Source organism: Miniopterus schreibersii (genome assembly GCF_964146895.1).
Source record: "Miniopterus schreibersii genome assembly, chromosome: 4".
Lineage (NCBI taxonomy): Eukaryota > Metazoa > Chordata > Mammalia > Chiroptera > Miniopteridae > Miniopterus > Miniopterus schreibersii.
Window position 1 is genome coordinate 9,931,298 of NC_138105.1, and position 25,492 is coordinate 9,956,789.

The 25,492-nt window shown below is 42.8% G+C and overlaps 1 protein-coding gene across 9 annotated transcripts in view; it reads left to right on the top strand.

Moving 5' to 3' along the window:
• Positions 1–21,365: 21,365 nt before the first annotated feature.
• FLT4 (fms related receptor tyrosine kinase 4) overlaps positions 21,366–25,492 on the top strand; it is a 42,892-nt gene continuing 38,765 nt past the window's right edge. For 8 of the 9 annotated variants that reach the window (XM_081136991.1, XM_081136994.1, XM_081136992.1 and 5 more), the window contains exon 1: positions 21,366–21,457. In XM_081136991.1, coding sequence (XP_080993117.1) covers positions 21,391–21,457 — 67 coding nt within the window. In that variant the 5' untranslated portion in view covers positions 21,366–21,390. Of the gene's footprint in view, positions 21,458–22,343; positions 22,377–25,492 lie in introns of those variants that run through there. The other variant, XM_081136997.1, reaches the window with a different exon arrangement.

Here is a 25,492-nt window from a genome sequence, read left to right on the forward strand (position 1 = left end):
AATTGGCTTAATGGGAATATCCCTTCTCCTCCTTGGAGGGGGATTTTGGGCCATAAATCAATAACTAACCTGGGAATGGTAAACAATGTTCTCACTTCTGAAGAAATCCTGATTTCCCCAAGTCCAGTCACTATCACATGTGCTGGATGCTTTAACAAATTGTTACTAGAAGAAGGTAGGAAAACTCCCCCTGGTGCCCCCAATAAGGAATTTATGGAGGAACTAGGGAAAGCTGAGCTCACGCAGTGGCCTATCCTCCAGTGCCCCGCCTATGACTGCAGGATTAGTCGAGGACAAGAAAAAGGCCATCGCCCCTCGCCTACTGTGCTAGGGCCACCCTGGGTAGCACATAGAATAAATGGCAGATTGTGGCATCCCCTGAAGGGGCTAACAGTATGGAAAGGCCACCAGACCCTCCTCTGCCTTACACAGGTGCTTCCAATGAGAACAGTATCAAAATAGTTAATGTAAACGGAAGGCATGTTCAGTGTGAGAACTTGCCCTTCATGAAACGCTCGGCAAGGCGGCGGCCACGCTGGTGCTCGCTCCCAAAGAAACAAAAGAAAAACATTCTTAAGCAGTTAATCAATAGCTATGGCAAAAGGCACTCTTTTCTTAGAAGAAAATGGCAAGGAGAATATAATAGCTTAAGAATAGGTCCATAGTTAAAATATAACCATAAGAAGTAGTAACCACAGGCAAACATTATATAAAATTTCTGCCTCACAAACTAATATATTCCTGCTGCAAACAAAGCCACATCTATCACTCTATAGGTCACTGATTTTTCCTTTCTCCTCTATTCTAAAAAAAGTCAAAATTGTTCCGTTCTGATGAAATCGAAACTTGTATTGTTTAACCTGTGAATAATATTTCTTGCTTGCTAACCGAAAAAATGGAATCGTAGCCAAAAAGAAAGTATAAAAGATTATGTAGATTCTCAATAAAGTGGAGCAGTGTCACACCACCTCCGAGTCGTGTAGCCTGCTCTCTCCCAGCGCCGACGCCTTGCCCACCTTCGGCACCCGACTCCCGCTGCGGCTGGACCGCGGCAACTTTCCATTGCTCTATATTTGCCTATACTGGCTATTTCATATAAATGGAGTCATATAACAATGGGTTTTTTGTGACTGGCTTCTTTCACTTAGCATGTTTCAAGGTTCATCCATGTATAGCATGTATCAGTACTTCATTCCTTTCTATAGCAGAATAATATTCCATTGAAAGGATATACCACATTTTATTTATACATTCATCAGTTGGTGGAAATTTTGAGTGTTTCCACCTTTGAACTATCCTGAATAAGGCTACTATGAACATTTGTATACACATTTTTGTGTGGACATGTTTTTCCATTTCTCTTGGATATATACAGGTGTCCCAAAAAAATGTATATGCACTTTAACAGCTGATAGCTCAATTTTGAAAATGAAATGTATTTTAATAAACACTGCCTTTAGAATTATTCAAAGTGTGTATATACATCTTTTTGGGACCCCCCTATATATCTAGGAGTGAAATTTCTGGGTAAAAGAGTAAAAAGTTAACCATAGACTCAGTGAAATTGCTTTTCTTTTCGGGGAATTGTCAGACTGTGTCCAAAGTAGCTGCACTATTTACCATTCCCACCAGCAGTGTATGACGGTTCTCATTTTCCCACTTCCTCGCCAATACTTGGTATTTTTCACTGTTTTCATTGTCCTAGTAAGCATGTAGTGGCACCTCACTGTGATTTTTATTTGCACTACCATAATGGCTAATGACATCGATGTTCTTATTAGCCATTGTAGTTCTTCTTTGGAGAAGCGTCTATTCAGATCCGTTGCCCATGTTTAATTGGATTATTTGTGGGTTTTTTTTTTTTTATTATTGAGGTTCTTTTTAATAGATTCTAGATATAAGATATATGATCTGAAAATATTTTTTCACATTCTGTGTGCTCTTTTCACTCTCTTGAAAGTACCTTCTGATGCACAAAATTTCTTAATTTTGATGGTCCAATTTATCCATGTTTTTCTTCTGTTTCTTATGTTTTTGATGTCATATCTAAGAATCCATTGCCAAATACTAGGTTACAAAGATTTACCCTTGTGTTTTATTCTAAAAGTTTTATAGTTCTGTATCTTACATTTAGATCTTGATATATTTTGAATTAATTTTTGTATATGTTGTGAGGTGTCCAACTTCATTCTTCTGCATGTGACTATCTGAGTACCATTTATTGAAGAAACTATTTCTTCACCCACTGAATGATCTTAGTACCCTTATTTAAAACAAAACAAAACAACAAAACAAAACAAAACAAAACAAAACAAAACAAAACACCACCTCAATTGACCATAGATCAATAACTTTATTTCTGGGCTCTCAATTCTATTCCGTTGATCTTTATACCTACCTTATGCCAGTGCCACACTGTCTGAATTATTGTTGCTTTGTAGTAAGTTTTGAAAGCAGAAAATTGAGTCCTCCAACTTTGCTGTTCTTTTTCAAGATTGTTTGGCAATTCTGGGTAACTTGGGTTTTCATATGAATTTTATAATCAACTTGCTCATTTCTGTAAATAGGCCACTTGAATTTTGATAGGGATTACATTGAATCTGTAGATCAGTTTGGGGAATATTGCCATTTACCAATATTAAGTCTTCCAATCCCAACATGAAATATTTTCTCATTTATTTAAATCTTCTTTGCCTGCCCAGGTGTGGCTCAGCAGTTGAGCGTCAACCTACGATCCAGGCGATCAGGGTTCGATTCCGGGTCAGGGCACATGCCCGGGTTGCAGGCTTGATCCCCAGGTGAGGGTGTGCAGGAGGCAGCCAATCAATGATCATTGATGTTTCTATCTTTCGCTCTCCCTCTCCTTTCCTCTCTCTGAAATCAATAAAGATATATTTTAAATCTTCTTTAAAGTTTCAAACATGTCTTATAGTTTTGTCATAGTGTATAGTTATTTTTATGTGTTGGCAGATGTGGTATGCTAGTATCTTGTTGAAGATTTTGCATCTATATTAGTAAAAGATATTGGGGTTTCATTTTCTTTCATTGTAATAATTTTGTCTGGTTTTGGTATTGGGGTAATAATGAACGCACAGGATGAGTTGGGGAGTATTCTCTCATTTCCCTCTCATTTCCTATATTTCAGAATAGTTTGTGAACAATCTGTATTAATTCTTCTTTAAATTTTAATTGAATTTAGTAGTGAACCCGTTGGCGCCTGGGTTTTTTTCTTTGTGGGTAGTTTTTTTTGTTCTGTTTTGTTTTTAATATATCTTTATTGATTTCAGTGAGAGGAAAGGAGAGGGAGAGAGAGAGCTAGAAACATCAATGATGAGAGAGTCATTGATCGGCTGCCTAGCCTGAAATCCGAGCATGTGCCCTGACCGGGAATCGAACCCCGATCGCCTGGATCCTAGGTCGACGCTCAACCGCTGAGCCACGCCCGGCCGGGCTGTGGGTAGTTTTTTGATTCCTAATTCAATCACGTTACTTATAATAGATCTATTCCGATTATCTATTCCTTCTTGAGTCAGTTTTTATAGTTTGTGTCTTTCTAGGAATTTGTCTGTTTCATCTCAGTTATCTAATTCAATGGGATACAAATGGTAATGTCTCTTTTTTTAAAAAAAAAAAATTTCTGAAGCTTCTAATTTGCATTGCCTCGCTCTTTTTCTTCTTGGTCAATCTAGCTGAAGGTTTGGAATATTGCTGCTATTTTCAAAGGATCAACTTTTTGTTTCATTCATTTTTCTATTGTTTATGTCTTCTCAATTTTATTAATTTCCACCCTAAATTTTATTATTATTCTTCATCTTTTTTCTGTAGGCTTAGTGTGCTCTTTTTCTAGTGTCTTAGCAGAAAGGTTAGATTACTGATGAGATCTTGTTACTTTTCTAACGTAGGCATATACAGTTATAAATTTGCCTCTAAGCATTGCCTTAGCTGCTACCAATAAGTTTTGGTATGTTGTACCTTCATTTTCATTCATCTGAAAGTATTTTCTAATATACTTTTTGATTTCTTCTTTGACCCATTGGGTATTTAGGAACCTACTGTTCAATTTCCACATGTTTGTGAATTTCCCAAATTTCTTTTTGTAATTGATTTTTAATTTCTTTCTATTGTGGTCAGAGAAAATACTTTATTTAATTTCAATCCTCCTAAATTTATAGAGGTTTTATTTGTTTTATGACCTAGCATATGGTCTTTTCTAGAGAATCTTAAATGTGCACTTGAGAAATATGTGTATTTTTGCTGTTGTTGGGTGGAGTGTTCTATAGGTTTTATAGTGTTGGTTTATAGTGTTGTTCAGGCTTTCTATTTCCTTGTTGATCTTGTGCCTAGTTGTTTCATCCATTGTTGAAAGTAGGGTATTTAAGTCTCCAACTTTGTAGTTAATAGTCTATTTTTCCCTTTATTGCTGTATGTTTATAATTTATGCATTTTAATGCTATGTTGTTAGGTGCATATATGTCTATAATTGTTATATCTTCCTGAAAGATTTATTCTTTTATCATTATAAAATGTTCCTCTTTATCTCTGGTAACATCATTTGTTTTAAAGTCTATTTTTTCTAATATTAGGATAACCACTCCAGCTTTCCTGTGGTTGCTATTTGCATATTATATTTTTTCATTTTTTTACTTTCAGCCTAGTTGTATCTTTGAATCCAAAGTGTTTTGTTTTGTGTGTTTTTTTTGTGTGTGTGGACAACATATAGCTAGATCTTATTTTTGTAAAATCTGACAATCTCTACCTTTTGATTGGATTATTTAATCCATTCAAATTTAGTGTTATTATTGATATAGATGGGTTTATGTCTGCTATCTTATATCTTTGTTTTCTACATATCTCATGTCTTTTTGTTCTTCTGTTGGTCCTCTATTTTCTTTTGCAGTCATTAAATATTTTCATTTCAACAATTTAATTTCTTTAATTATTATTGAACTTTTTTTTGTTATTTCCTTAATGACTGCTCTTGGGCTTACACATATATCTTAACCACTCAGAATCTACTCATATTTATACTAACTTAATTCCAGTAAACATAGAAACCTTACTACTGTATAGCTCTATTCCATTTCCCCCCTTTTGTGATATAATTTATATATATTTCATTTACATTATAAATACATTGTTATAACTTTACATAATTCTATGTCTTTTAAAGAAGCCTAGAGAAGAAGGAAGAATAAGTACATAGTTATAGCTTTTGTCATAGTGGCCTTCTTTTTTATCATTTCTGGTTCTCTTCATTTGTTCCTGTGTCTTCAAGTTACCATCCGGAGTCATTTCCTTAGCCCAAAACAGCTTTGATCTCACTCTCTCCTTTTGCACTATTATTGCAAAAATATTACATTTCTGTTAAAGGCCCAACAACACAATTATATACATTCTTTTTAATATAATTGTATTTTATATCTGTTAGAAGTATAAAGGGAAAGATATGCATTTTTACTGTATTTTATAGTTACCTTTACCGGTGTTCTTTGTTTTTTTTGTGTGTGGAATTGAATTACTGTCTGAGATCACTTGCTTCCAGCTTGAAGAACTTCCTTTAGTATTTTTTGTAAGGTGGGTTTTTAGCAACAAATTCTCTGTTTTGGGAAGTCTGTTATGTCTTCATTTTTATTTTTATTAATTTTTTAAATTCTCACCCTAGGATATTTTCCCATTGCTTTTCAGAGAGAGTGGAAGAGAGAGAGAGAGAGAGAGAGAGAGAGAAACATTGATGTGAGAGAGACACATCAATCGGCTGCCTCCCGCATGCGCCACAGCAGGGATCGAGCCTGCAACCAAGGTATGTGCCCTTGACCAGAACTGAACCCAGAACCCTTCAGTCCCCAGGCTGACACTCTAACCACTGAGCAAAACCAGCTAGGGCTATGTCTTCATTTTTAAAAGAAAGTTTTACTGGATATAAGATTTTTCGTTGGCAATATATTTCTTTGAACACATTGACTATGTCATTCAAGTGCCTTCCATTGTTTCTGCTGAGAAGTCAGTTTTTAATTTACTGGGGTTACCTTGTAGGTGATGATTCATTTTTCTCTAGTTGCTTTAAAGATTTTTTCTTTGTCCTTGTCTTTCAGCATTTTTACTAGGATGTGTCTGCTGTGGATCTCTTTGTGCTTTTCCTACTTGCAGTTTATCCAGTTTCTCAAATGTGTATATTAAAATGTGTGTTTTTCAAATTTGGGGAAATTTTAGCCATTGTTTCTTCAAATATTTTTTTCTGCTTTCATTGTCTCCTATCCTTCTGGTACCCTTATTACACATATGCTTGTGCACTTAATGGTATATCCCATACTTCTATTTGTTCATTTTTCTTCATTCTTTTTTCTCTCTGATCTTCAGATTACATAATCTTTATTGTTCTATCTTCAAGTTCACTAATTCTTTCTTGTGCTAGTTCAAATATACTGGTAAGCCTAGTATAGTGAATTTTTAATTTTAGTTATTATACTTTTCTGCTGTAGAATTTCCATTTGATTCTTTTTAATCATTTATACCTTTTATTGATATTTAATTAGACTTTGTCATCATATCTTGTTTACTTTAAACATGATTTAGTTTAGTTCTTTGAAGATATTTATGACTACTTTGAAGTCTTTGTTAAATCAGACACCTGCTCTGGCTCACAGGAAGTTTCTATTGCCTGACTTATTTTCCTCCACTTATGTAGGGCTCAGATTTTCCTGTTTTGTTTCTTTTGTGTGTGTGTGATTTTTTTGTTTTTGGAAACTAGGCACTTTAGGTAACATATGGTAGCAACTCTAGGTACTGGTCTCCATCATCCCCCTTCCCAGGGACTTGTTGTTGTTTGTTGTTTATCTGTTTAATGATTCACTGTATTATTTTAGTGATACCAATTTCTCCCAGTAGAGTGAAGTCTATGTTGCTCCTTGGGAGGTACAGCCTTGAGCATGTGCAGTCACCTAGGGATAACAGTGGTTCTGGCCTCTTTATTGTCTCTTTCAATGCCCACACCAGATGTTAAGCTCCATTAATTGACTGATTGCTGTATTGTTTTTAATAATGCCCCAGGGCTTAAATTGTTGCACAGATTGATTAAATTAAATCTGGGCTCCTTTACAGGGATAGATTTTTAAGTCAGTGTTTGAGATTTGTTCTGGCCCCAGGAGGCCTCTTAGCTGTTTCATTTCCTGGTTCTCTCTGGTAAACTATGGTTTAGCTTACATTTCTAGTAAATCTACCAGTATCCCCTTTTTATTATTTTTCATCATACCATCCATTGTTTTTCAGCATACCCTTAGGCTTGAACATTCTTAACTCTCTGTTGAAATTAAATTCAGTTCTTTTTGGAAGAGCTTCAAAGTAGCCTGTTCCTCCCTCTGGGTAAACTCTCTGAGCCATACCTCTAGAGCTGAAAGAAGGAACAGTGGTATGCTTCTCTCCAGGAGAAACACCTGCTTTAGGATCTCCGTGCTCCGTAAAAAAAGAGGGGAAGCTGCAGTCTCTGTTCTTCTTGGCTTGCATCTCCTGACGTAGGACCTCTGCTTTACCAACTAGGGGTGAGGATAATCAGGACCCCTGTATTCTCAGTTCCCCATCACACCCAAGGCAGAGCCTCTGCCCCATGAAGGGTAGATGACAGAAGACAGGAGCCCCATCTCTTGACCATATTCACCCAGAACTTAGCCTCTGCAATGGGTAGCAAGGGGAGGAATGAGAAATGCTGATGCTCTGCCTCTCTTGGGAAGATACCATGGAAAATTTCTTGGAAGATTCAATTGAAGGTTGTGGGTGAGGGTGCCTGTGTTCTTGGTTACATCTGTCTGGAGCAGAGTTTCTATCACTGAGCTCAAGTAGGGGAGGGAGGGGGAGAGGGAGCAAGTAATGGTTTGGTTGCCACAGACTCTCACTGTTCTTACTGAGTTTTGGTAGGTTTTTGAATAAATGTTTCTTCATTTTCTGTGTGCCCTTAGGACCATTTCCAGAGACTTTAAGTGGTTGTTCTAAAATAAAATTTTCACCACTTTCCGTATAGCTCCATATGTCATTGTGCCAGAAACAGAATCTGTGCTAGCATTTTTACTAGGTTCCTATCATTTTTTAAAATGTGTTGCTGATGAAGTTTTTGAGTGTTGTACCCTGGTCTCATTTCCCCTATATGCTTGTAGTTTTTATTGTGAAATTTTCAGTAGTATGGTAATTTTTAGAAATGCATATGTTGAATTAGAGGATAATTGACAATGGGTTGGAAGTAAATGGATGGTAAAAGATGGACCATACATATAATAACCAACAGAAAGCTGCTGTGGCTATAATAATGTCAGATCAAATGGACTTTAAGTTACGATGTATTACAAGAGATAAAAGTTACAAATATCACAACTAAAAGAGTCAACTCAACAGAAAGATATATCAATCTTAAATATGCATGCCCCTAATAATATTTTATGAAAATACCAAAAATTGATGAGAGGAACTTCCAAGTCACTAGTGAAGGCCATGGATACAGACAGAAGTAAAAGATATGGCTATCTTTGCAATCTACCACATTACTAAAAGAAAAAATCTGTAACAACAAAAAGTACTTGATTAATCTGCTGAAAAGCAAAATACAAAGCACTTCATTGACCACTGAATGCAAATACATAAAAACAATAATATATATTCAAATTACATGAAGAAAAATTAACAAAGCTAAGAGGCAACTTGACAAACCCAAATTATATTTAGAATTTTAATATACCTCTTTCAGTAACTGACAAAACAAGAAAACGGACTAACAAAAAATTAAAGATCTAGGAGATTTGGACAACATGATTAACCAACTTGAGTTAGGTGCCATGTATAGTGACATGCTACACAAACAACCTTTTCAAGTATATTATTTCCAAGTACACATCAGACGTTTACCAAGATAGACCATATGTTGAGCTTATAAGAAAATTTCAATGAATTTCATAGAATTGAACTCAGAATACATTCTCTGATCACAGGCAAATTAAACTAGAAATAAATGGTAACTCAAAAATGCCCAAATATTTGTAAATTAAACAACATATTTCTAAATAACCCATAGTTCAAAAAAAGAAATTACACTCAAAATTAGAAAATGCTATGATCTGAATTATAATAAAATATAGCAAATCAAAAATAAAAACTATATATAGAAATGAAAGATAAATGGATGGACATGGCATGTTCATGATTGAAAATTAAGATGGTCAACATAATTCCAGTCAAAGCTCTAGCAGATTTTTCAGTTCTGAAAATTACCAAGCTTATTCAAAATTAATGTGAAAATGCAGTGGATCAATCAAAACTAAGATACTCTGGAAAGAGATGCATGAATTTTAAGAATTAACATTCCCAAATATTAAATGTTATAAAAATCATGGTAATTACAACTCTGTGGTGTAGAGACAACAATAAGCAAATAGGAGAGACAACAAGATGGTGGCACAGGCAATCGCAGTACCCACCGCCTCCCACAACCACACAAAATTACAACTAAAATACAGAACAACCATCATTCAGAACCTCCTGAATCTAGCTGAACAGAAGTCCTACAATGAGGGAACTGAAGAAGCAACGAGACAGGTAGGAGGGGTGGAGACCTGGGTGGAATCTGGGCTGAATTGTGGAGACACAGCCATGGTCCCACACCCAGGTGCTACAGCAGTTTAAAACTGGAGGGATATCTCAGCAGTGGCGGTTTCCTGGAGGAGCAAGGGGTCCCAGCCCCACATCAGGCCCCCAGCCCAGGGTGTTTGTGCCAGGAAGAGAAATACCCACACCCTCGGGCTGTAAAATCCAGCAAGGATGGTAGCTGAGTGACATGGAGGCTGCAGGAATCCCAGGCAGCTCCTCTTAAAAGGCCTGCACATGGACTCACTCAGATGCACTCCCTCTGAGCTCCAGTGCTGGGCAGCAGCTTGAAAGGAACCTCGGACATTCGGGGAGGAACTAACTTGCCCAGTATCAGAGAGAGAGAGCTGGAGGGGCAGCTTTCTCCCAGACAAAAAGCTGGCAGAAACCATTGCTCCTTTGACCAACCTTCCCCCCACAGAGCCGGCAGGCAGGCACCATCTCTGAATCTCTATCAATCTGACTCACACTTTTTGCCCCTCCCTACTTGCAAGTTCATCCAAGCCATTTCCAGTGGCTTTTCTATGCAAGTGGCCTCTCTAGCCTCATGCTTAGGACTTTCCTAAAATCTCTCAAACAAGCAGCAGCTGGCCTCAGCATGCCCCATACCTCTCAATAAGTGGCCCGAGGCTGGCAAAAGTGGCAGCTTGCATTGGTTCATAATTTGGCCTCTCCTGGACACCTCCAAGCCCAGCACAAGCAGCAGCTCATTCTGGGTGGCTCTGGGTAGAGCACAAGCAGAGGCTGACTTTTCACTTCCCAGGAAGCCCCAGAGACAGTGCACCCAGTGGTCAGCTTCGACCATGCTGGATTACAGCCCTACCACATCCATGAGTGACACACTCAAGGGATGGACCTGGTGAACACCAAAGCTCCACTTAAGTAAATCCTGCTCCATAGGGGTGTCTCTAGCACAGCAGCTGTTCAGCTGTAGTTGCAGCTGGTCCTCACAGCCAACTGGCCTGGGGAGTCAATTCCTCCCAGTGATGCCAACAGCAACCAAGGCTCAACTACAACAGGACAGTGCTCACAGCCCACCTAGAAGGCCCAGCTCAGGTGACTGAGGAGGCTGAGCCACTGGACCTTACAGGACACCTATTACCTACACAAAGCCACTCTACACATTCCAGGAGACATAGCATCTCTACCTAATACATAGAAACAAACAGCAGGAAGCAGCCAAAATGTGGAGACAAAGAAACATGTCACAAATGAAAGAACAGAAGAAATCTCCAGAAAAAGAATGAAATGAAATGGAGCCAAGCAAGCTACTAGATATAGAGTTCAAAACAATGGTTATAAGGATGCTCAGGGATCTTAGTAAGACCGTTAAAGAAACTACTGAGATCATCAATGACATAATAAAGAACCAGTCAGAAAGGAAGGCTACACTAAATGGAAGGAAGAATAATTTACAGGGAATCAAAAGTAGAGCAGAGGATGTTGAGAATCAAACTAGCAATTTGGAATATGGGGAAACAAAAAACACCCAATCAGAATGGGGAAAAAAATTCCAGAAATATCCAGAAATATGAAGATAGTGTAAGGAGTCTCTGGGACAACTTCAAGCAGCCCAACATTCACATTATGGGGATGCCAGAAGGAGAAGAAAGAGAGCAAGAAATTGAAACCTATTTGAAAAAATAATGACAGAAAAATTTCCCTACCTGGTGAAAGAAATAGACTTACAAGTCCAGGAAGCTCAGAGATCCCAAACAAGAGGAACCCAAAGAAGCCCACACCAAAACACATCATAATTAAAATGCCAAATGTTAAAGACAAAGAGAGAATCTTAAAAGCAGTGAGAAAAAAGCAGTTAAATACTTACAAGGGAGTTCCCATAAGAACTGTCAGCTGATTTCTCAACAGAAACTTTGCAGGCCAGAAGGGAGTGGCAAGAAATATTCAAAGTGATGACAAGCAAGAACCTACCACCTACCACCAAGATTTCTCTCCCCAGCAAAGCTATCATTTAGAACTGAAGGTCAGATAAAGAGCTTCACAGATAAGACAAAGCTAAAGGAGTTCATCACCACCAGACCAGCACTACAGGAAATGTTGAAGGATCTTCTTTAAGAAGAAGCTAATGAACAAAAGAAACTGACAAACAAAATAGACTCAGAGACACTGAGGCATGCAACAGATGGTCGTATCTCAGAGGGAAGGGGGGTGAGGGGTGGGAAGAGATTAACCAAAGAAGTTATATGCATATATGCATAACCCATGGACACAGACAATAATGGGATGAGGGCCTGGGGAAGGGGTGGGTGTGAAGTGGAGGGGGCCAGTGGGGGGGAAAAGGGGGACACCTGTAATACTTTCAACAGTAAAGATACATTTTAAATAATAATAATAAAATGTAAAATAAATACACTTTTTTGAAACTGGGAAAAAAAAAAAAAAAGAATAGGCAAGTAGACAAATGAAACATAACAGTCCAGAAACAGACCCATCCATATAAGGTGACAAGGTTTATGACAAATGTACCTTGGCAATGCAGAGGGAAAGGCTGGTTATTTCAGGAAATTATAGTAAGTCAATTAAATAACATGATTAAAAACTGAATATTGATACCTATCTTACATCATACACAGAAATCAATTCTAGATAAATTGTCAGTCTAACTGTGCAAAGGGAAAACTAACACATCAAGAAAAAAGTGTAGAAAAATAATCATTATGACTTTGGAGAAAGCAGAAACATTTTAGAATAGGACACAGAAAGGTTATGCACAAATGGAAAAGATTATAAAATGGACCATACTAAAAACAATAACTTCCATTTATTAAAATAATGCAAAGACAAGTCAGTGAATGGATGATTTTTGCAATGCATGTGTCCCTCAAAGGATCTGTATACAGAATATGTAAAGAAGTTCTACAGATTAACAACAAAGAGACAATCACAAATACAAAATAGGCCAAAAAATTGAACAGATACTTCAAAACTGAGAACATCCAAATAACCAATATACAAATGCAAATTCAATCAAAATGACAAATTTTCATCATGACAAATTTTCCTTCCTACCATAAACAGCTAGAATATTGGACAAATCATAGAAAACAATGCTTTTCAGATACTGAACAACAAACCGTATGATCCCTACATATATTTCAGCCTTTTGGCTTGGTATGTCCTACACATTTTTCAACTTCTAGATCATGGCACAAGGACAGTAAACCCACATAAAGCATGGTAGACCTACTGAGTTAAAATCACAGACCTTATCATTAGGAAGGCCAAGACAGCTGGAATTTTTGGTACAGAGAAAGACAAATACTATATGATCTCACTTATATGTGGAATCTAAGGAACAAAATAAACTGACAAACAAAATAGAAACAGAGGCATGGAAACATGGAACAGACTGATAGATCTTAGAGGGGCGGAGAGTGGAGGGACTGGATGAAAGAAGGTGAAGGACTTAGCTAAAAACCATATACACAGAACACATAGACACAGATAGCCCAAGGCAAAGGGGGGTGGGGGCTAGGTGGAGGTGGGCAAATGGGTAATACGGGGATGGAAAGAGACTTTGCTCGAGGTGATGGGTGCACGATGTAAGTGTAGATGATGTTTTATTGAGTTGTACACTTGATACCTGTATGGTTTTGCAAACCAATGCCACCCCAATGAAGACAATTTAAAAAAAATTTTTTTAATTTTTAAAAAAAGAAAATTTCATTGGAAGGGCTTAATAACAGATTAGCAACACACACACACACACACACACACACACACACACACACACACACACACACAGGAAACTTGAAAAATAGCAATAAAAACTGTCCAACTGAAACACACGAAGGAAAATGACTAAGAAAAAACAGATCCAGTTTAACAAATGGGCAAAGGCCTTGAATAGACACTTCTCCAAAGATGTAAAAAGGCCAATAAGCACATGAAAAGATGGTCAACATCACTAACCACTGGGGGAATGCAAATCAAAATGATAAGAAGATACTACCTCACACTCATTAGGATGGCTGCTATCAGAAAAAAAAGGAAGAAAACGGAGAGAAAATGCCCAGTCGGGCATAGCTCAGTGGTTGAGCATTGACCGAGGATCCAGGAGAACCAGTTCGATTCCTGGTCAGGGCACATGCCCAGGTTTTGGGCTCGATCCCCAGTCGGAAGCCGATCAATGACAACTCTCTCATCATTGATGTTCCTCTCTCTCTCCCTCTCCCTCACTCTGAAATCAATAAAGATATATTTTAAAAACAAACAGAAAGTAACTAGTGTTGGTGAGGATGTGGAGCAATTAGAACCACTGTGCATTGTTGGTAGGAGTGTAAAATGGTACAGCTGTGGTGGAAACTATGGAAGTTTCTTTAGAAATTAACAATAGAATTACCATATGATCTAGCAATTCCTTTAGCTATATACCCAAAGGAATTTAAAGGAAGGACTTGAAGAGATACTTGTACACCCATGTTCGTAGCAACATTATTCACAGTAACCAAAGGATAGAAACAACTCAAGTGCCCATCAACAGATGAAAGAATAAACAAAATGTGGTATATACACACAATGAAATGTTATGCAGCCTTTAAAAGGAAGGAAATTCTGCAGTGCACTACAAGGATGAACATTGAGGAAATCATGCTAAGTGAAATAAGTCAATTACGAGTAGTCAAATTCATACTTGGAATTTGGAAAGTAAACAGTGGTTGCCAGAGACTAGGGGAAGAGAGAATGGGGACTTACTGTTTAATAGGAACAGAGTGTCAGGATTTCAAGATGAAAAGAAATCTGGTAATGGATGGTGGTGATGGTCACACAACAATGTGAGTGTACTTAATTCCACTGAATTGTACACTTAAAAATAGTTAAGATGGTAAAATTTTCTCTTATGTGCATTTTATCACAATTTTTTAAAGATAAGAAGGTTAAAAAATTATGAAGAGAGTCTTAGGAAACTCTGTGACAATATTGAGTGGTCTAATATCCTTGTAACTGGAGTCCCAGAAGAAGAGAGAAATAAAGACTTTCAGACATACTAAAGCTAAAAGAATTCATCACTAGCAGACCCACACTAAAAGAAATCTTAAAAGAAGTCTTCCAGGCAGCAGAAAAATGATACCTGATGAAAATATGAGATCATAAATGATAAATATACAATATTTTTTCTTATTATTAAAAATATAAGTGACTGCTTAGGCAAAAGTAATGGCAATGTATTGTGGGGCTTATGATATGTACAAGTGAAATGAATGGCAACAATAATTTACAAGCTGAGAGGGGAGAATGGAGGTAAACTATTTGAAGAGTTTTATATTATGCATGAAGTGGTGTATTATTACTTGAAGGTAGGCTATTATGAGTTAAAGATGTATACCATAAACCATAAAGTAACCTTAAAGTCCAAAAACAAAGAGATTTAGCTAATAAGCCAACAAAGGAGATAAAATGAAACCAATAAAAAAACTCAATTCAAAAAAGAAAACAGACAGAGGAAGAAGAAAAAGGGAACAAAGAACAGGTGGTACATACAGGGATTTAATGAACGAACTGAACTAACAAGCAAAATAGAGACAGACTCATAGATAGAGAGCAGGCAGACAGCCCTGGTGGGGGGAGGGTGTTTGGGAGAGCGGGTTAGAGGGATTGAGCAAAAAGCTGGAAAAAGGAGAAAGAACTCATGGACGTGGTCAACAGTGTGGTGATTGCTGGGGAGAGAGGGCTGGGTGGAAGGGGAAAAGGGCATAGGGGGGATAAATGGAGATTAAAAAAATAAAAATAAATAAAGGAAATGAAAAATAAAGATGACAACTTTAAAACTGACCACACCAATAATCACTTGAATGTAAATCGATTAACCACCCCAATTAAAAGGTAGAAATTGTCAAATTGAATGCAGCCTATAAGAAACACACTTAAAATATAAAAACACAAATAGGTTAAAGTAAAAAGTTGTAAAAGTTTTTTGTGATGCGAACACTACTCTATATTGATATTGAACAAAGTACAATCCACATCAGAAAAAATTCATATATTGGACTTCATCGAAATTTAAAATTTGCTGTTCAAAAGACACTGTGAAGAGAACAAAAAGACAACTCACAGCCTGGAAGAAAATATTTGCAAATCATATTTCTGATAAAAAAAAAAACTTGTATCTAGAATATATAAAGAATCCTAAAAACTCATAATTAAAAAAACAAACTACCTCATTTTAAAAAATCAATTGTATTTTTATGTACAAAGAGCAATCAATTAGAAAAATAAAGTATTAACATACAATTATCTTTACAATAGCATAAGAATATTAAATATCTAGGAATAAATCCAACAAAAATATCCAAGAACTCTACACAAAACAATAAAACATTACACATAGAGATTCTAAGAATACCTAAAAATTGAGAGATATACCATGTTTATGGATTGAACGAAAGTCAGTTTTCCCCGTTAGTCATAGATTAATTGTAAACCCAGTCAAATCCCAGCATATCACGTGTGTGTGGAAACTCATGAGATGAGTTTAAAATTTAAATGGAAATGCCAACTCTCAAGAATTGCAAAGTCACTTCTGAAAACTAAGTCGGAGAGACTTGTGCTTCAAGATATAAAGATTTTTACAAAGCTAAAGTAATTAAGACATGGTATCAGTACAATAATAGACAACTAGCCCCACAGACAACTAAACAGAGCCCAGAAAATGATCCAAGCAATGTAGATTTATGACCTTAATTTATGACCAATATGGAACTAGAAACTGTGAAAAGTTCCTTTCATTAAAAGTCATGGGACAATTAGATATCCTTATAGGAAAAATAAAGAAGCTTGACTCCAGGTCTTCAGAGGACACAGAAAGCAATTACAGAAGCCCGAGGGTCTAAATGTGAGAGACAATACAGCTGAAATTTGTAAATGATAAAAAATATCTTCATGCCTGGCAGGTGAGACTCAGTGGTTGAGTGTTGACCTATGAACCAGGAGGTCACAGTTCAATTCCCGGTCAGAGCACATGCCAGGATTTTGGGCTTCCCCAGTTGAGGGCGTGTAGGAGGCAGCCGATCAATGACTCTCTCATCATTGATGTTTCTCTCTCTCTCCCTCTCCCTTCCTCTCTCTGAAATCAATAAAAACATATTTTAAAAAAAATCTTCATGACATCAAGATAAAGATTTCTTTGAAAGAATACAAATAGCACCACCCACAAGGAAAATAACTCATAAAGGTCTGTATTAAAACTAAGATCTTCTGTCCCCCCTACCCCCAAAAAAGGATACCATTGAGAGAATGAAAAGCAAGACTCTGAATAGAGGAGGGGATTTGTAGCACATTGTGGAAAAGTGTCTTCCAAAACTGGCCTCCCTTCCATTTCACACGCTCTTCTGCAGTGTGACCTTCCCTCTCCCCCTCCAAGAATTGGAGAGTATGTCCCCTAAGCAGGCTGTGACTACATCTTTGAAATCGTGTTCTGCATGAGGCTCACCCTGGAGAAACCAGCTCAACCTACCCTGAGAAGGCTGTGAATGGGTTCACCAGTGGGAAGCCTCAGCCAAGCTCCAGATGAGTCAGCATCAAGTGCCAGCTGTGTCCCACATAACTGACAACAACTGTATGAGAGAGCCCGAGAGAGAATTACCCAGCCAAGTTCTTCTCAAATTCCTGACTCTCAAAAGTACAAATAAAAACAAAAACCATTGCTGTTTTATACCACCACATTTTGGAGTAATTTGTTACACAGCACTAATAATCAGAACTGGCAAGGACTCATATCCAGAATATAAAAAGAATTCCAACAAATCAATAAGAAAAAGACAATGGGCGGTAGTAAGGAGCAAAAGACTTGAAATCCAAATGGTCAATTATAAAAATGTGTTCCATCTCAACAGTAATTAAGGAAAAACTAATGAAAGCCATAATAAGATAGAGATACCACTACAAATCAACTAGAAAGGCTAATTTTTTTTTTTAGGTTCCCCCAAAACGTTTTATTTATTTTTTGAAATTTATCTTTATTGTTGAAAATATTATAGATATCCCCCCTTTTTCCCCCATTGATCCCCTCCACCCCACACCTGCCCTCCCCCGCCCCCAGGCCTTCACCACAATATTGTCTGTGTCCATGGGTTATGCATACATGCATGTAAGTTCTCTGATTAATCTCTCCCCACCCACTCCTCCACCCCCGCCTTCCCACTGAGATTCCTCTGTATTCCATACCTCTGTATCTCTGGATCTATTTTGTGTCTGGGCATGGGCCTCTTTGGATTCTTCTTGCTTGGCACTCTCTGTGCCTCCTGAACTTGAGTGACTTTTTCCTTCACCAGGTTAGGGAAATTTTCTGCCATTATTTCTTTAAACAGGTTCTCTAGCCCTTGCTTACTTTTGACCTCTTCTGGCACTCCTATGATGCAAATATTGTTATGTTTCATGTTGTCCCACAGCTCCCTTAGACTGTCCTGTTTTTTAATTGTTTTTTCTTTTTGAGTGATTTTTTTCTACCCTGTTTTCTAATTCACTGATCTGATCCTCAGATTCCTCTAATCTGCTGTTTATTCCTTCCAATGTATTCTTTATTTCTGCTATGTCATTCTTAATTTCCTTCATAGTTTCCGTATCTTTTCTCATGCTGTTGAGCATCCTTACAATCAGTATTCTGAACTCTATATCTGATAGATTGCTCATCTCCATTTCATTTAGCTCTTTTTCTGGAGACTCCTCTTGTTCTTTCATTTGGGGCTTTTTTGTCTCCCCATTTTGGCTTCCTATTTGGGTTTGTTTCTATGTATTAGGTAGATCTGCTAGGACTCTCAGTCTTTTTGGAAGGTTTCTGGTGCAGGTCAATTTCAGGCGCTGTTTGTGACTGGCCTTGTTACCCTGTTTGGAGCTATCAACAACCATGGCTTGAGGTCCCCTCTGTTGGTGCTGGATGTGTTTGGACAGGACCAAGATGCACACCAAAGTCTGTTTTTCCAAGGCCTGGGTCCAGAAGCAGATCAGGCAGACTCAAAGCACCCTGAAGTCTGTCTCTGGCTGCAGGCTGATTAATCTGATTCTCTTAATGAACCTCAGGCTATAGAAACTCCATGGGGTAGGGCGAGAGGTTATGCGGCAGGGTGAGGCAATTGCTTCCCCCTCAGGCAAAAGCTGCTTGGAAGGTAAATGTCTGTCTGTGAAAGATGTCCTCTGCTGTATGGGAGAATAACTTGGCACAGGAATCCAGAGGGGTGCCCTCTGAGCTCTATCTCCAGAGCCCACAACCCTAGAGCTCCAGAGCTCCAGTGTACTCTGCCCTCTCTCTGCTGGAGCCCAAGGTGAATCTTTGTTCATTGGCTCTTTAAGAGGGTGCCTGTTTTTCCAGCCATCTCTCCCTGGCAAACAGAAACCCAGCTACTTTTCACAGCCAGATGTTATGTGGGCACCTCTCTCAGTTCTGGTGCTCTTAGCTGGGAAGCTCAGCCTGGGGTTTAGGTCCCAGAGTCCTCAGTAGGGACTCCCCAGAGCTGAGACCTCCTTCCTGACCTTCAGCTGCTGCCTGTGGGAGCACAGCCAGCCCCCTCATGCCTCCTCCCTTCTTACCAGTCTCTACATGGCCTCCACTTTTCCTCCTTGGTTATGAGGGTGCTCTCCAGCTCATCTTCAGTTGCAGTTGATTATTCAGGATGGTTTATCTATATTTTAGTTGTAATTCCAGTTTGGTCCCCGGAGAGTGACAGCGTTGCTCCCACTCTGTCTGCTGCCTTCTTTAATCTCCTAGAATCACTAAATTTTCAAAATCAAAACTGACAGTACTGTGTTGGTGAAGATGTGGAGCACAGGGAACTAGTTATACTGCTGTGGGGTGCAAAATGGCACAATTAATGAAAAAATAGTTGTCACTATCTACAAAGTTGAAGATACACATTTTATGACCTAGCAATGTCACTCCTAGGCACATACCCTAGAGAACAGGGCACAAGTACATGAAGAAACCTATGCAAAGTGTTCAAAACAGTAAAAGCTGAAAACTTCCATCATCAGTTCAGTACCTAGACAAATTGTTGTTTTCACACAGTGGAAAACTATGCAACAATGAAAATGAGAGAAATACAGGTCAGCACAGCAGTACACAGGAATCTCATGAAAGATGCTGAGCAAAATAATGTACTTGGAATGAATCCACTTAAATAAGGTTTAAAAACCAAACAAAACATGTATTTGGGTAATAAAATGACAAAGAAAAGCAGGGGAATGGTAAAGCCAGGATTTGGGGGATGGGAGGGATTTCTGATGGGAAAGGGGGGGCTTCTATATCCCTAGTGCCATTCTATATCCCTTGATCTGGGGGCGGATGCATAGGTGTTTGTTTTAAATTTTACATCTATATTACATCGATAAAACTTTCCATATGTGTTACATCTCACAAGAATGTTTTTTAACTTGAAAACTAAAAAGTATTAGAAGAAAATCAATATATGGGTGAAAAAAAATCTAACTTCATTTGCTATTTGGTTGCCTCGTTTCCCCCACTTTGATCATTAAATTGTTGGAACTATCCCCACTGATTTGTGATTCCAAGTTAATAATGTGTTCAATTCTTACTTACACTTGAGAGTTGGTAATGGTTGCAATCAACAGTCTGGTCTTGGCTTTTGGCAAAGATGAATGGATTGGGGGAGGGGTGGGAGAAGTGTGAAAGAAGGAGAATAAAAGCAAAAGAGGGAGATAGTCATGGTTTGTTTATTTATTTATTTATTTATTTATTTATTTATTGGTTAATCTTCACCGGAGGATATTTTTTCCACTGATTTCCAGAGAGAGAGTTCAAGGGAGGGAGGGGGAGAGAGAGAGAAACCTCGATGTGAGAGAGACACATCAATTGGTTGCCTCCTGCACACACTCCCACCCTGGAGGTGATCAAACCTGCAAACCAGGTCTGTGCCCTTGACCAGGAATTGAGCCCCAGACCCTTCGGTCCACCAGCCCCCGCTCTAACCACATATCCCCACCAGCTAGAGTGGTATTTATTTTTAAGTAGGAAAATTCTAGAGACAGAACTGAAAAGAGAAAGGAAGTCTTTGGGAGGGTTGCCAAGTCAGAGAGTAAAGTGTCACCTGACAAAAGGACTTAAGAATGAGCTCAGAGCAGAAGTATTTAGAGACGATCTAAAGAGGAGGCCCTGCGGGCAAGGTGGAGGTGGACTACATGAGGTGCCTGGCCCAAAGGTACATGCAGCCTCCATCCACACCACGTGGGTGGTGAGATAAAGTCTGAGGAATGCTCTCAAAGATTTGACATGTAGCTTTTCTTTCTTTTTTTTTTAATCCTAACCTGAGGATATTTTCCCCATTGCTTTTCATAAAGAGTGGAAGGGAGAGAGAGAGGAACCTCGACGTGAGAGACATCCATTGGCTGCCTCCGGCTAGCGCGGGGACCGGGGCGGGGGCTGAGCCTGCAACCGCGGGACGTGCCCTTGCCGGGAATCGAACTGGGACTCTTCGCGCTGGGCTCCGTTTTGGTTTAAGCGCCCAACGAAGGACAGGTGCGTTACCTGCATTCTCCGCCCCGAGCGGCCCGGGGGGCTCAGAGCCGCGGTTCACCCACAAGCGGGCACTCGGCAGCCTCCCAGCCCCGGTGCCAAGCGGCCTCCCTCGGGGGAGGCCGGACGCCCACTCGGCCCGGGGCGGAGCTGAGAGGTGCGGGGGGCGGTCCCAGGCGCCTGGCCCCGCCCCGGCCCCGCCCGGCCCCGCCCGGCCCCGGCCCGAGCTCACCCTCCGACGCGCCAGCAGAGGCCCCGCAGGTCCGACCTGAGCGGCAGCGGCGGAGATGCGGCGGGGCGCCGCGCTGTGCCTGCGCCTGTGGCTCTGCCTCGGGCTCCTCGACGGCGAGCGCGGTGAGTCTCCGCCCGCCCGAGCGCGCGGCGGGCCGCGATGGGGGTCACTCTCTTGGGGCGAGCGGGGGGACCGCGCCGACGGGGTACGGGCGGGGAACTGGGCGCCCGCAAGCCTGGCGCAGCAGGGGAGACGGGGCCGGGAGCCGAGGATACGGACCCGGGACGGAGCACGTCGGGCCGGGCCCGCGCGGCCGCGCCGGGGAAGGGGCGGGTCAGGGACCGTCTCCGGCCGCGCCGCCGCGCGAGGGTAGTGCCCGGGTTCCCGACCTCGCGCCACCGTCTGTGGCTCAGCTACCTCGGAGCCGGGCCCGGGCGCGCTGCGCTTTCGCTCTGGATCCTTCGCTTCCTTCCTCGCTTCCCCGTGGAGCCCCGGCCCCGCGACCCACGCGCGCCCAGGATCGCCCAGGGCGTCCCCGCCGGGCCGCAGACCTGGCTGCGCACTTCCCGACGCCTCGGGTCTGCGCTCGAGGTCGGGCCCCAGAGGGCGCTCCGGGCGGGCTCCCGTCGTCCCCGGGCCAGGGCGGCGGGGTCCGGGGTTCGGGGACCCCTGCAGACCAGCGCCGGCCGAAGGGTAGCGCGCAGGTGCGTGTTGGAATTTGAGGCGAGTCTTGAGTCGGCAACTCGTGAGCGACCAGCGGGACAGAGGAGGCAGGAGGCCGGCCCGCCCCGTATTTGGAGGCGCGGGTACCCTGCGGGCTGAGCGGAGGAGCCTGGACCATAGGCGGGGCCTACTGCGGAAGGGTCCGGAGCGCGCGAGAGGCTAGGTCCGGTCTGCGGGGGGAACCCGCCGCCGCGGGGCTGGAGAGAAAGGAGCGAGCAGAGGGCATGGTCGGACGGAGACGTCAGGGGTAAGGCATCGGTAGTGGAGAGGGGGCGAGCGGAATGCCACACAAAACCTGGCGACTCTGGAAATCCGAGGGTAATCCTGGGCCCCCAGTGGTTCGGGGAGGAGTGCTGGGAGGTCACAGGGAGAGATGGGGATCTCACCACTTTGGAAAACTGTAGGCAACAAATACTGGCTTTATATGCTTCGTCTCTTAATCCTCACGAGGGAGTGTTAGGCCGTTTTTTAGGTGGGGGCGCTCAGACAAAGGACGTGTGTAACTTCTCCAGGGTTCCCAGGAGCCGGCAGGAAAGGAAGTAGCCCAGGTGTTTGGGATAGCAGAGTCTCCCCCGCAGGAGGGAGTGTGGGTGAACCTCCAGAGAGGCCGGAGGAGGGCATCCCTCTGCGCCTCGAGCTGAACCGATCTGAACAGACCCTGCCACTCCCGGGCTCTTCTCACTGCCCTGAACCCAGCCCAGGGCCAGGCTCTCACAGGTGCTCAGTATCCGGGTGTTGAGTGACTGAGTGTGGGAGAAGTGAACGGGCCCCTGGCTGGACTGAGTGGGTGGGAGACCCCACCTTGAGGAGACATCTGGCAGGCAGCTGGGTGTAGTGTCTGAGAGAGAGGCTGGGCTGGGGAGCTGGAGAGGGAGCAGAGAAAAGGGTCTGGGATGGGATGCCCTCTCACAGGCCCTCTCGCAGAAAAGGGCAGAGAGGGAGAGGCTTGCAGGGAGATGGGACCGTTCTGCAGGGTGTAAGAACCAGGAGAGGCTGGTGTCCCAGTGCTTGGGAGGTGGAGGAGTGACAATGGTGAGGCCAGTCCTGCTGTGACTACAGGTGATTCTTACCAAAGTTGGGCAGTGAAGGGGAAGGGAGAGGATGTTTGCTGAAGGGGGCCTATGGAGGGGGGTGGCCCAGGCTGGATCAGGGCTCGGCTGGTGGGAAGATGTCCAGGGACAGTAAGGAGACCATTGCTGCCCTGCCTGAGGCCTGCACTTGCCCCACCCACTGCTGGGTGATGAGGACCCTCGGCCTGATGAGGGATGCTGGAGCAGAAGCATAGATACTTCAGTTGAGCTTCAGCGCAGCCAGAGTGGGGGTCAGGCGCTGGCAGGTGAGAAGCCTAGTGACCTTGAAACTGACCCCTCAAAGGAGTGCTGTTAGTCATAGAACAAACCCTTGTCCCAGCTCTCCCATTATTTGCTGTATGGCCTGGGCCCCTCTCTTCCTCTTCTGGGTGTAGCAGTGTGACAGGGTGGCAAGTACTGAGGGGCTGTGCTGGGGCTGGATTTCCTGGCCAGGTGTCAGTCCAGTTCCAGAAACTTTGCTCTGGCAGCATCCCTGGGGAGAGAGCAGGTGGCAGAGGCCAGCTTCAAGAGACTTTGCTCATGGGCTTAGTTTAGAGAGGCTGTTTGCATCTCTGGACAGTGGGCAGTCAGCTCAGGGACATGCAGAGGAAGCAGGTGACAGCCTGGCAGCTACATTGGCCCCTGCTGTGAGCTGAATTGCACAGGGCCATCCCAGCTCTCCCCTGTCCCAGCTCCTCAGCCCCGAGCCAGAGAGGTGGGGGTGAGGGTGGGGCAGGGATGCAAGTTTTGTGCAGGCGGGATGTGGGGCCTGGGCCCACATTACTTGGTGCCTGTGGACCACTGGACCCCAGCTCAGTGCTCCGGGACACGGATGTAGGTGCTGCTCATGTGCCCACCAGGCCTCTGGGGTCAGTGTGGCTAAAGGGTTCTAGCTACCCAGAGCACAGTGGTCATGAGGTGTCACAGGGGACTGTCTGGCCAGCTCCTGGCTGTGCCTCCCCCACCCTGCCCCCAAGCTGTGACACCCCAACCCAGAGAAGTCAACTGCAGTTCTGTGCAAGTCACAAGCTATGGTGCTTAGGGTGGTTCAAGGGGGCATTTGGACCTGGATTGGTCCTGTAGAGGTCTCCTTAGTGTTAGACTATCAGGAACACAGATGTGGCATCAGACATCTAGCACAGGGACAAAAGTGCTCAGTGACCCCAGTGAGGCCCAGCCGGTGACGGTGGCTACACAGGAAGGCAACAGCACTTCCAGCTCGGAGCTTCCTGGAGGGGTCTGCGAACTCCAGGGCAGGGAATTCCAGGCAGGGCAAAGAAACCGTCAGAGACACAGATGGGAAAGTCCAGGCAGTGTATGGGGATATGTGGGTGGTCAGATGAGGCTAGCGTCTGGGGTGGGGGGAGACAAGGCAGGTGGAGGTGGTGGGAGCCAGCAGCACATCTGGAAAGGGGAGGTTCTGAGCAGAGAGCCACCTGGCCAGGGTCCATGAAGGCATCGCCAGAAACACAGAGCAGACGCGAGGCACAGCAAAAAGGCTGTGAGTGAACTCAGGAGATGCACCGGGGAACAGGCAGCAGTGACTGGGGATGGCGGGAGAGCGACGAGGGCCAGTCTCTGGCTTAAGCAACTGGATGGGGTTGTTTACCAGATGGGGACCTGGGAGGAGAATTTGATGCGGGGAAGGGGAAAGTACTCCACTGGGGAGGCAGGTCCTCTGGGTGGAGGCATCCAACAGGACTTCTCAGGAGACCAGTTGGTGCAATTTGGCCAGATGAGGAAAGAGGAAAGTTGGGAGCACTTGAGTATGATGGGGCCGAGGGGGATCAGGGAACCTAGGGAAGTTAAATGGGGTCTTAGCCGTGAGGGGAAGGTCTTCTCTGGATCTGACTTCCACCCCTCCTGCTGTTGTCTGGGCGTTTTCCTCCACGTGGTGGATTTCTTTCCACCCGGACCTAGCCTGTGCCCCACAGCCCTCTGAGATGCCCCTTGGAGAGGGGGATAGGCAGGGAGAGGGGTCCAGAAAGCTGCTCACGCTCCCTGCACCCACCTCGGAGCAAGACCCTGCCAACGTGTTGGGGCTGGAGCCAGGGATTCCTGAGTTTCGATCCTTTTCAGACACTGGCTTCCTCTGGGATCTTGGTTTTCCGGTCAGGCCAAAGGCTGAAGTCTGGGAGAGGAAGGTGCAGGTCTGCATCACGTTGGGGGTTCAGGCTGGGCGGTCAGACAGCAGGCACTGCCTGTCCCAGGCCAGGCTGGGTGTGGGTGGCCCCTCCAACAGGCGCAGGTCAGGGTGGGGAGTGGGGGAGACCCGCCACGTGGCCAGCGAGGTCAGCAGGGGTTCATGGGAAAGGACTTGTCGGTCACAGGAGAGGACATCCTGCCTGCATTTCCCTCTTCCTG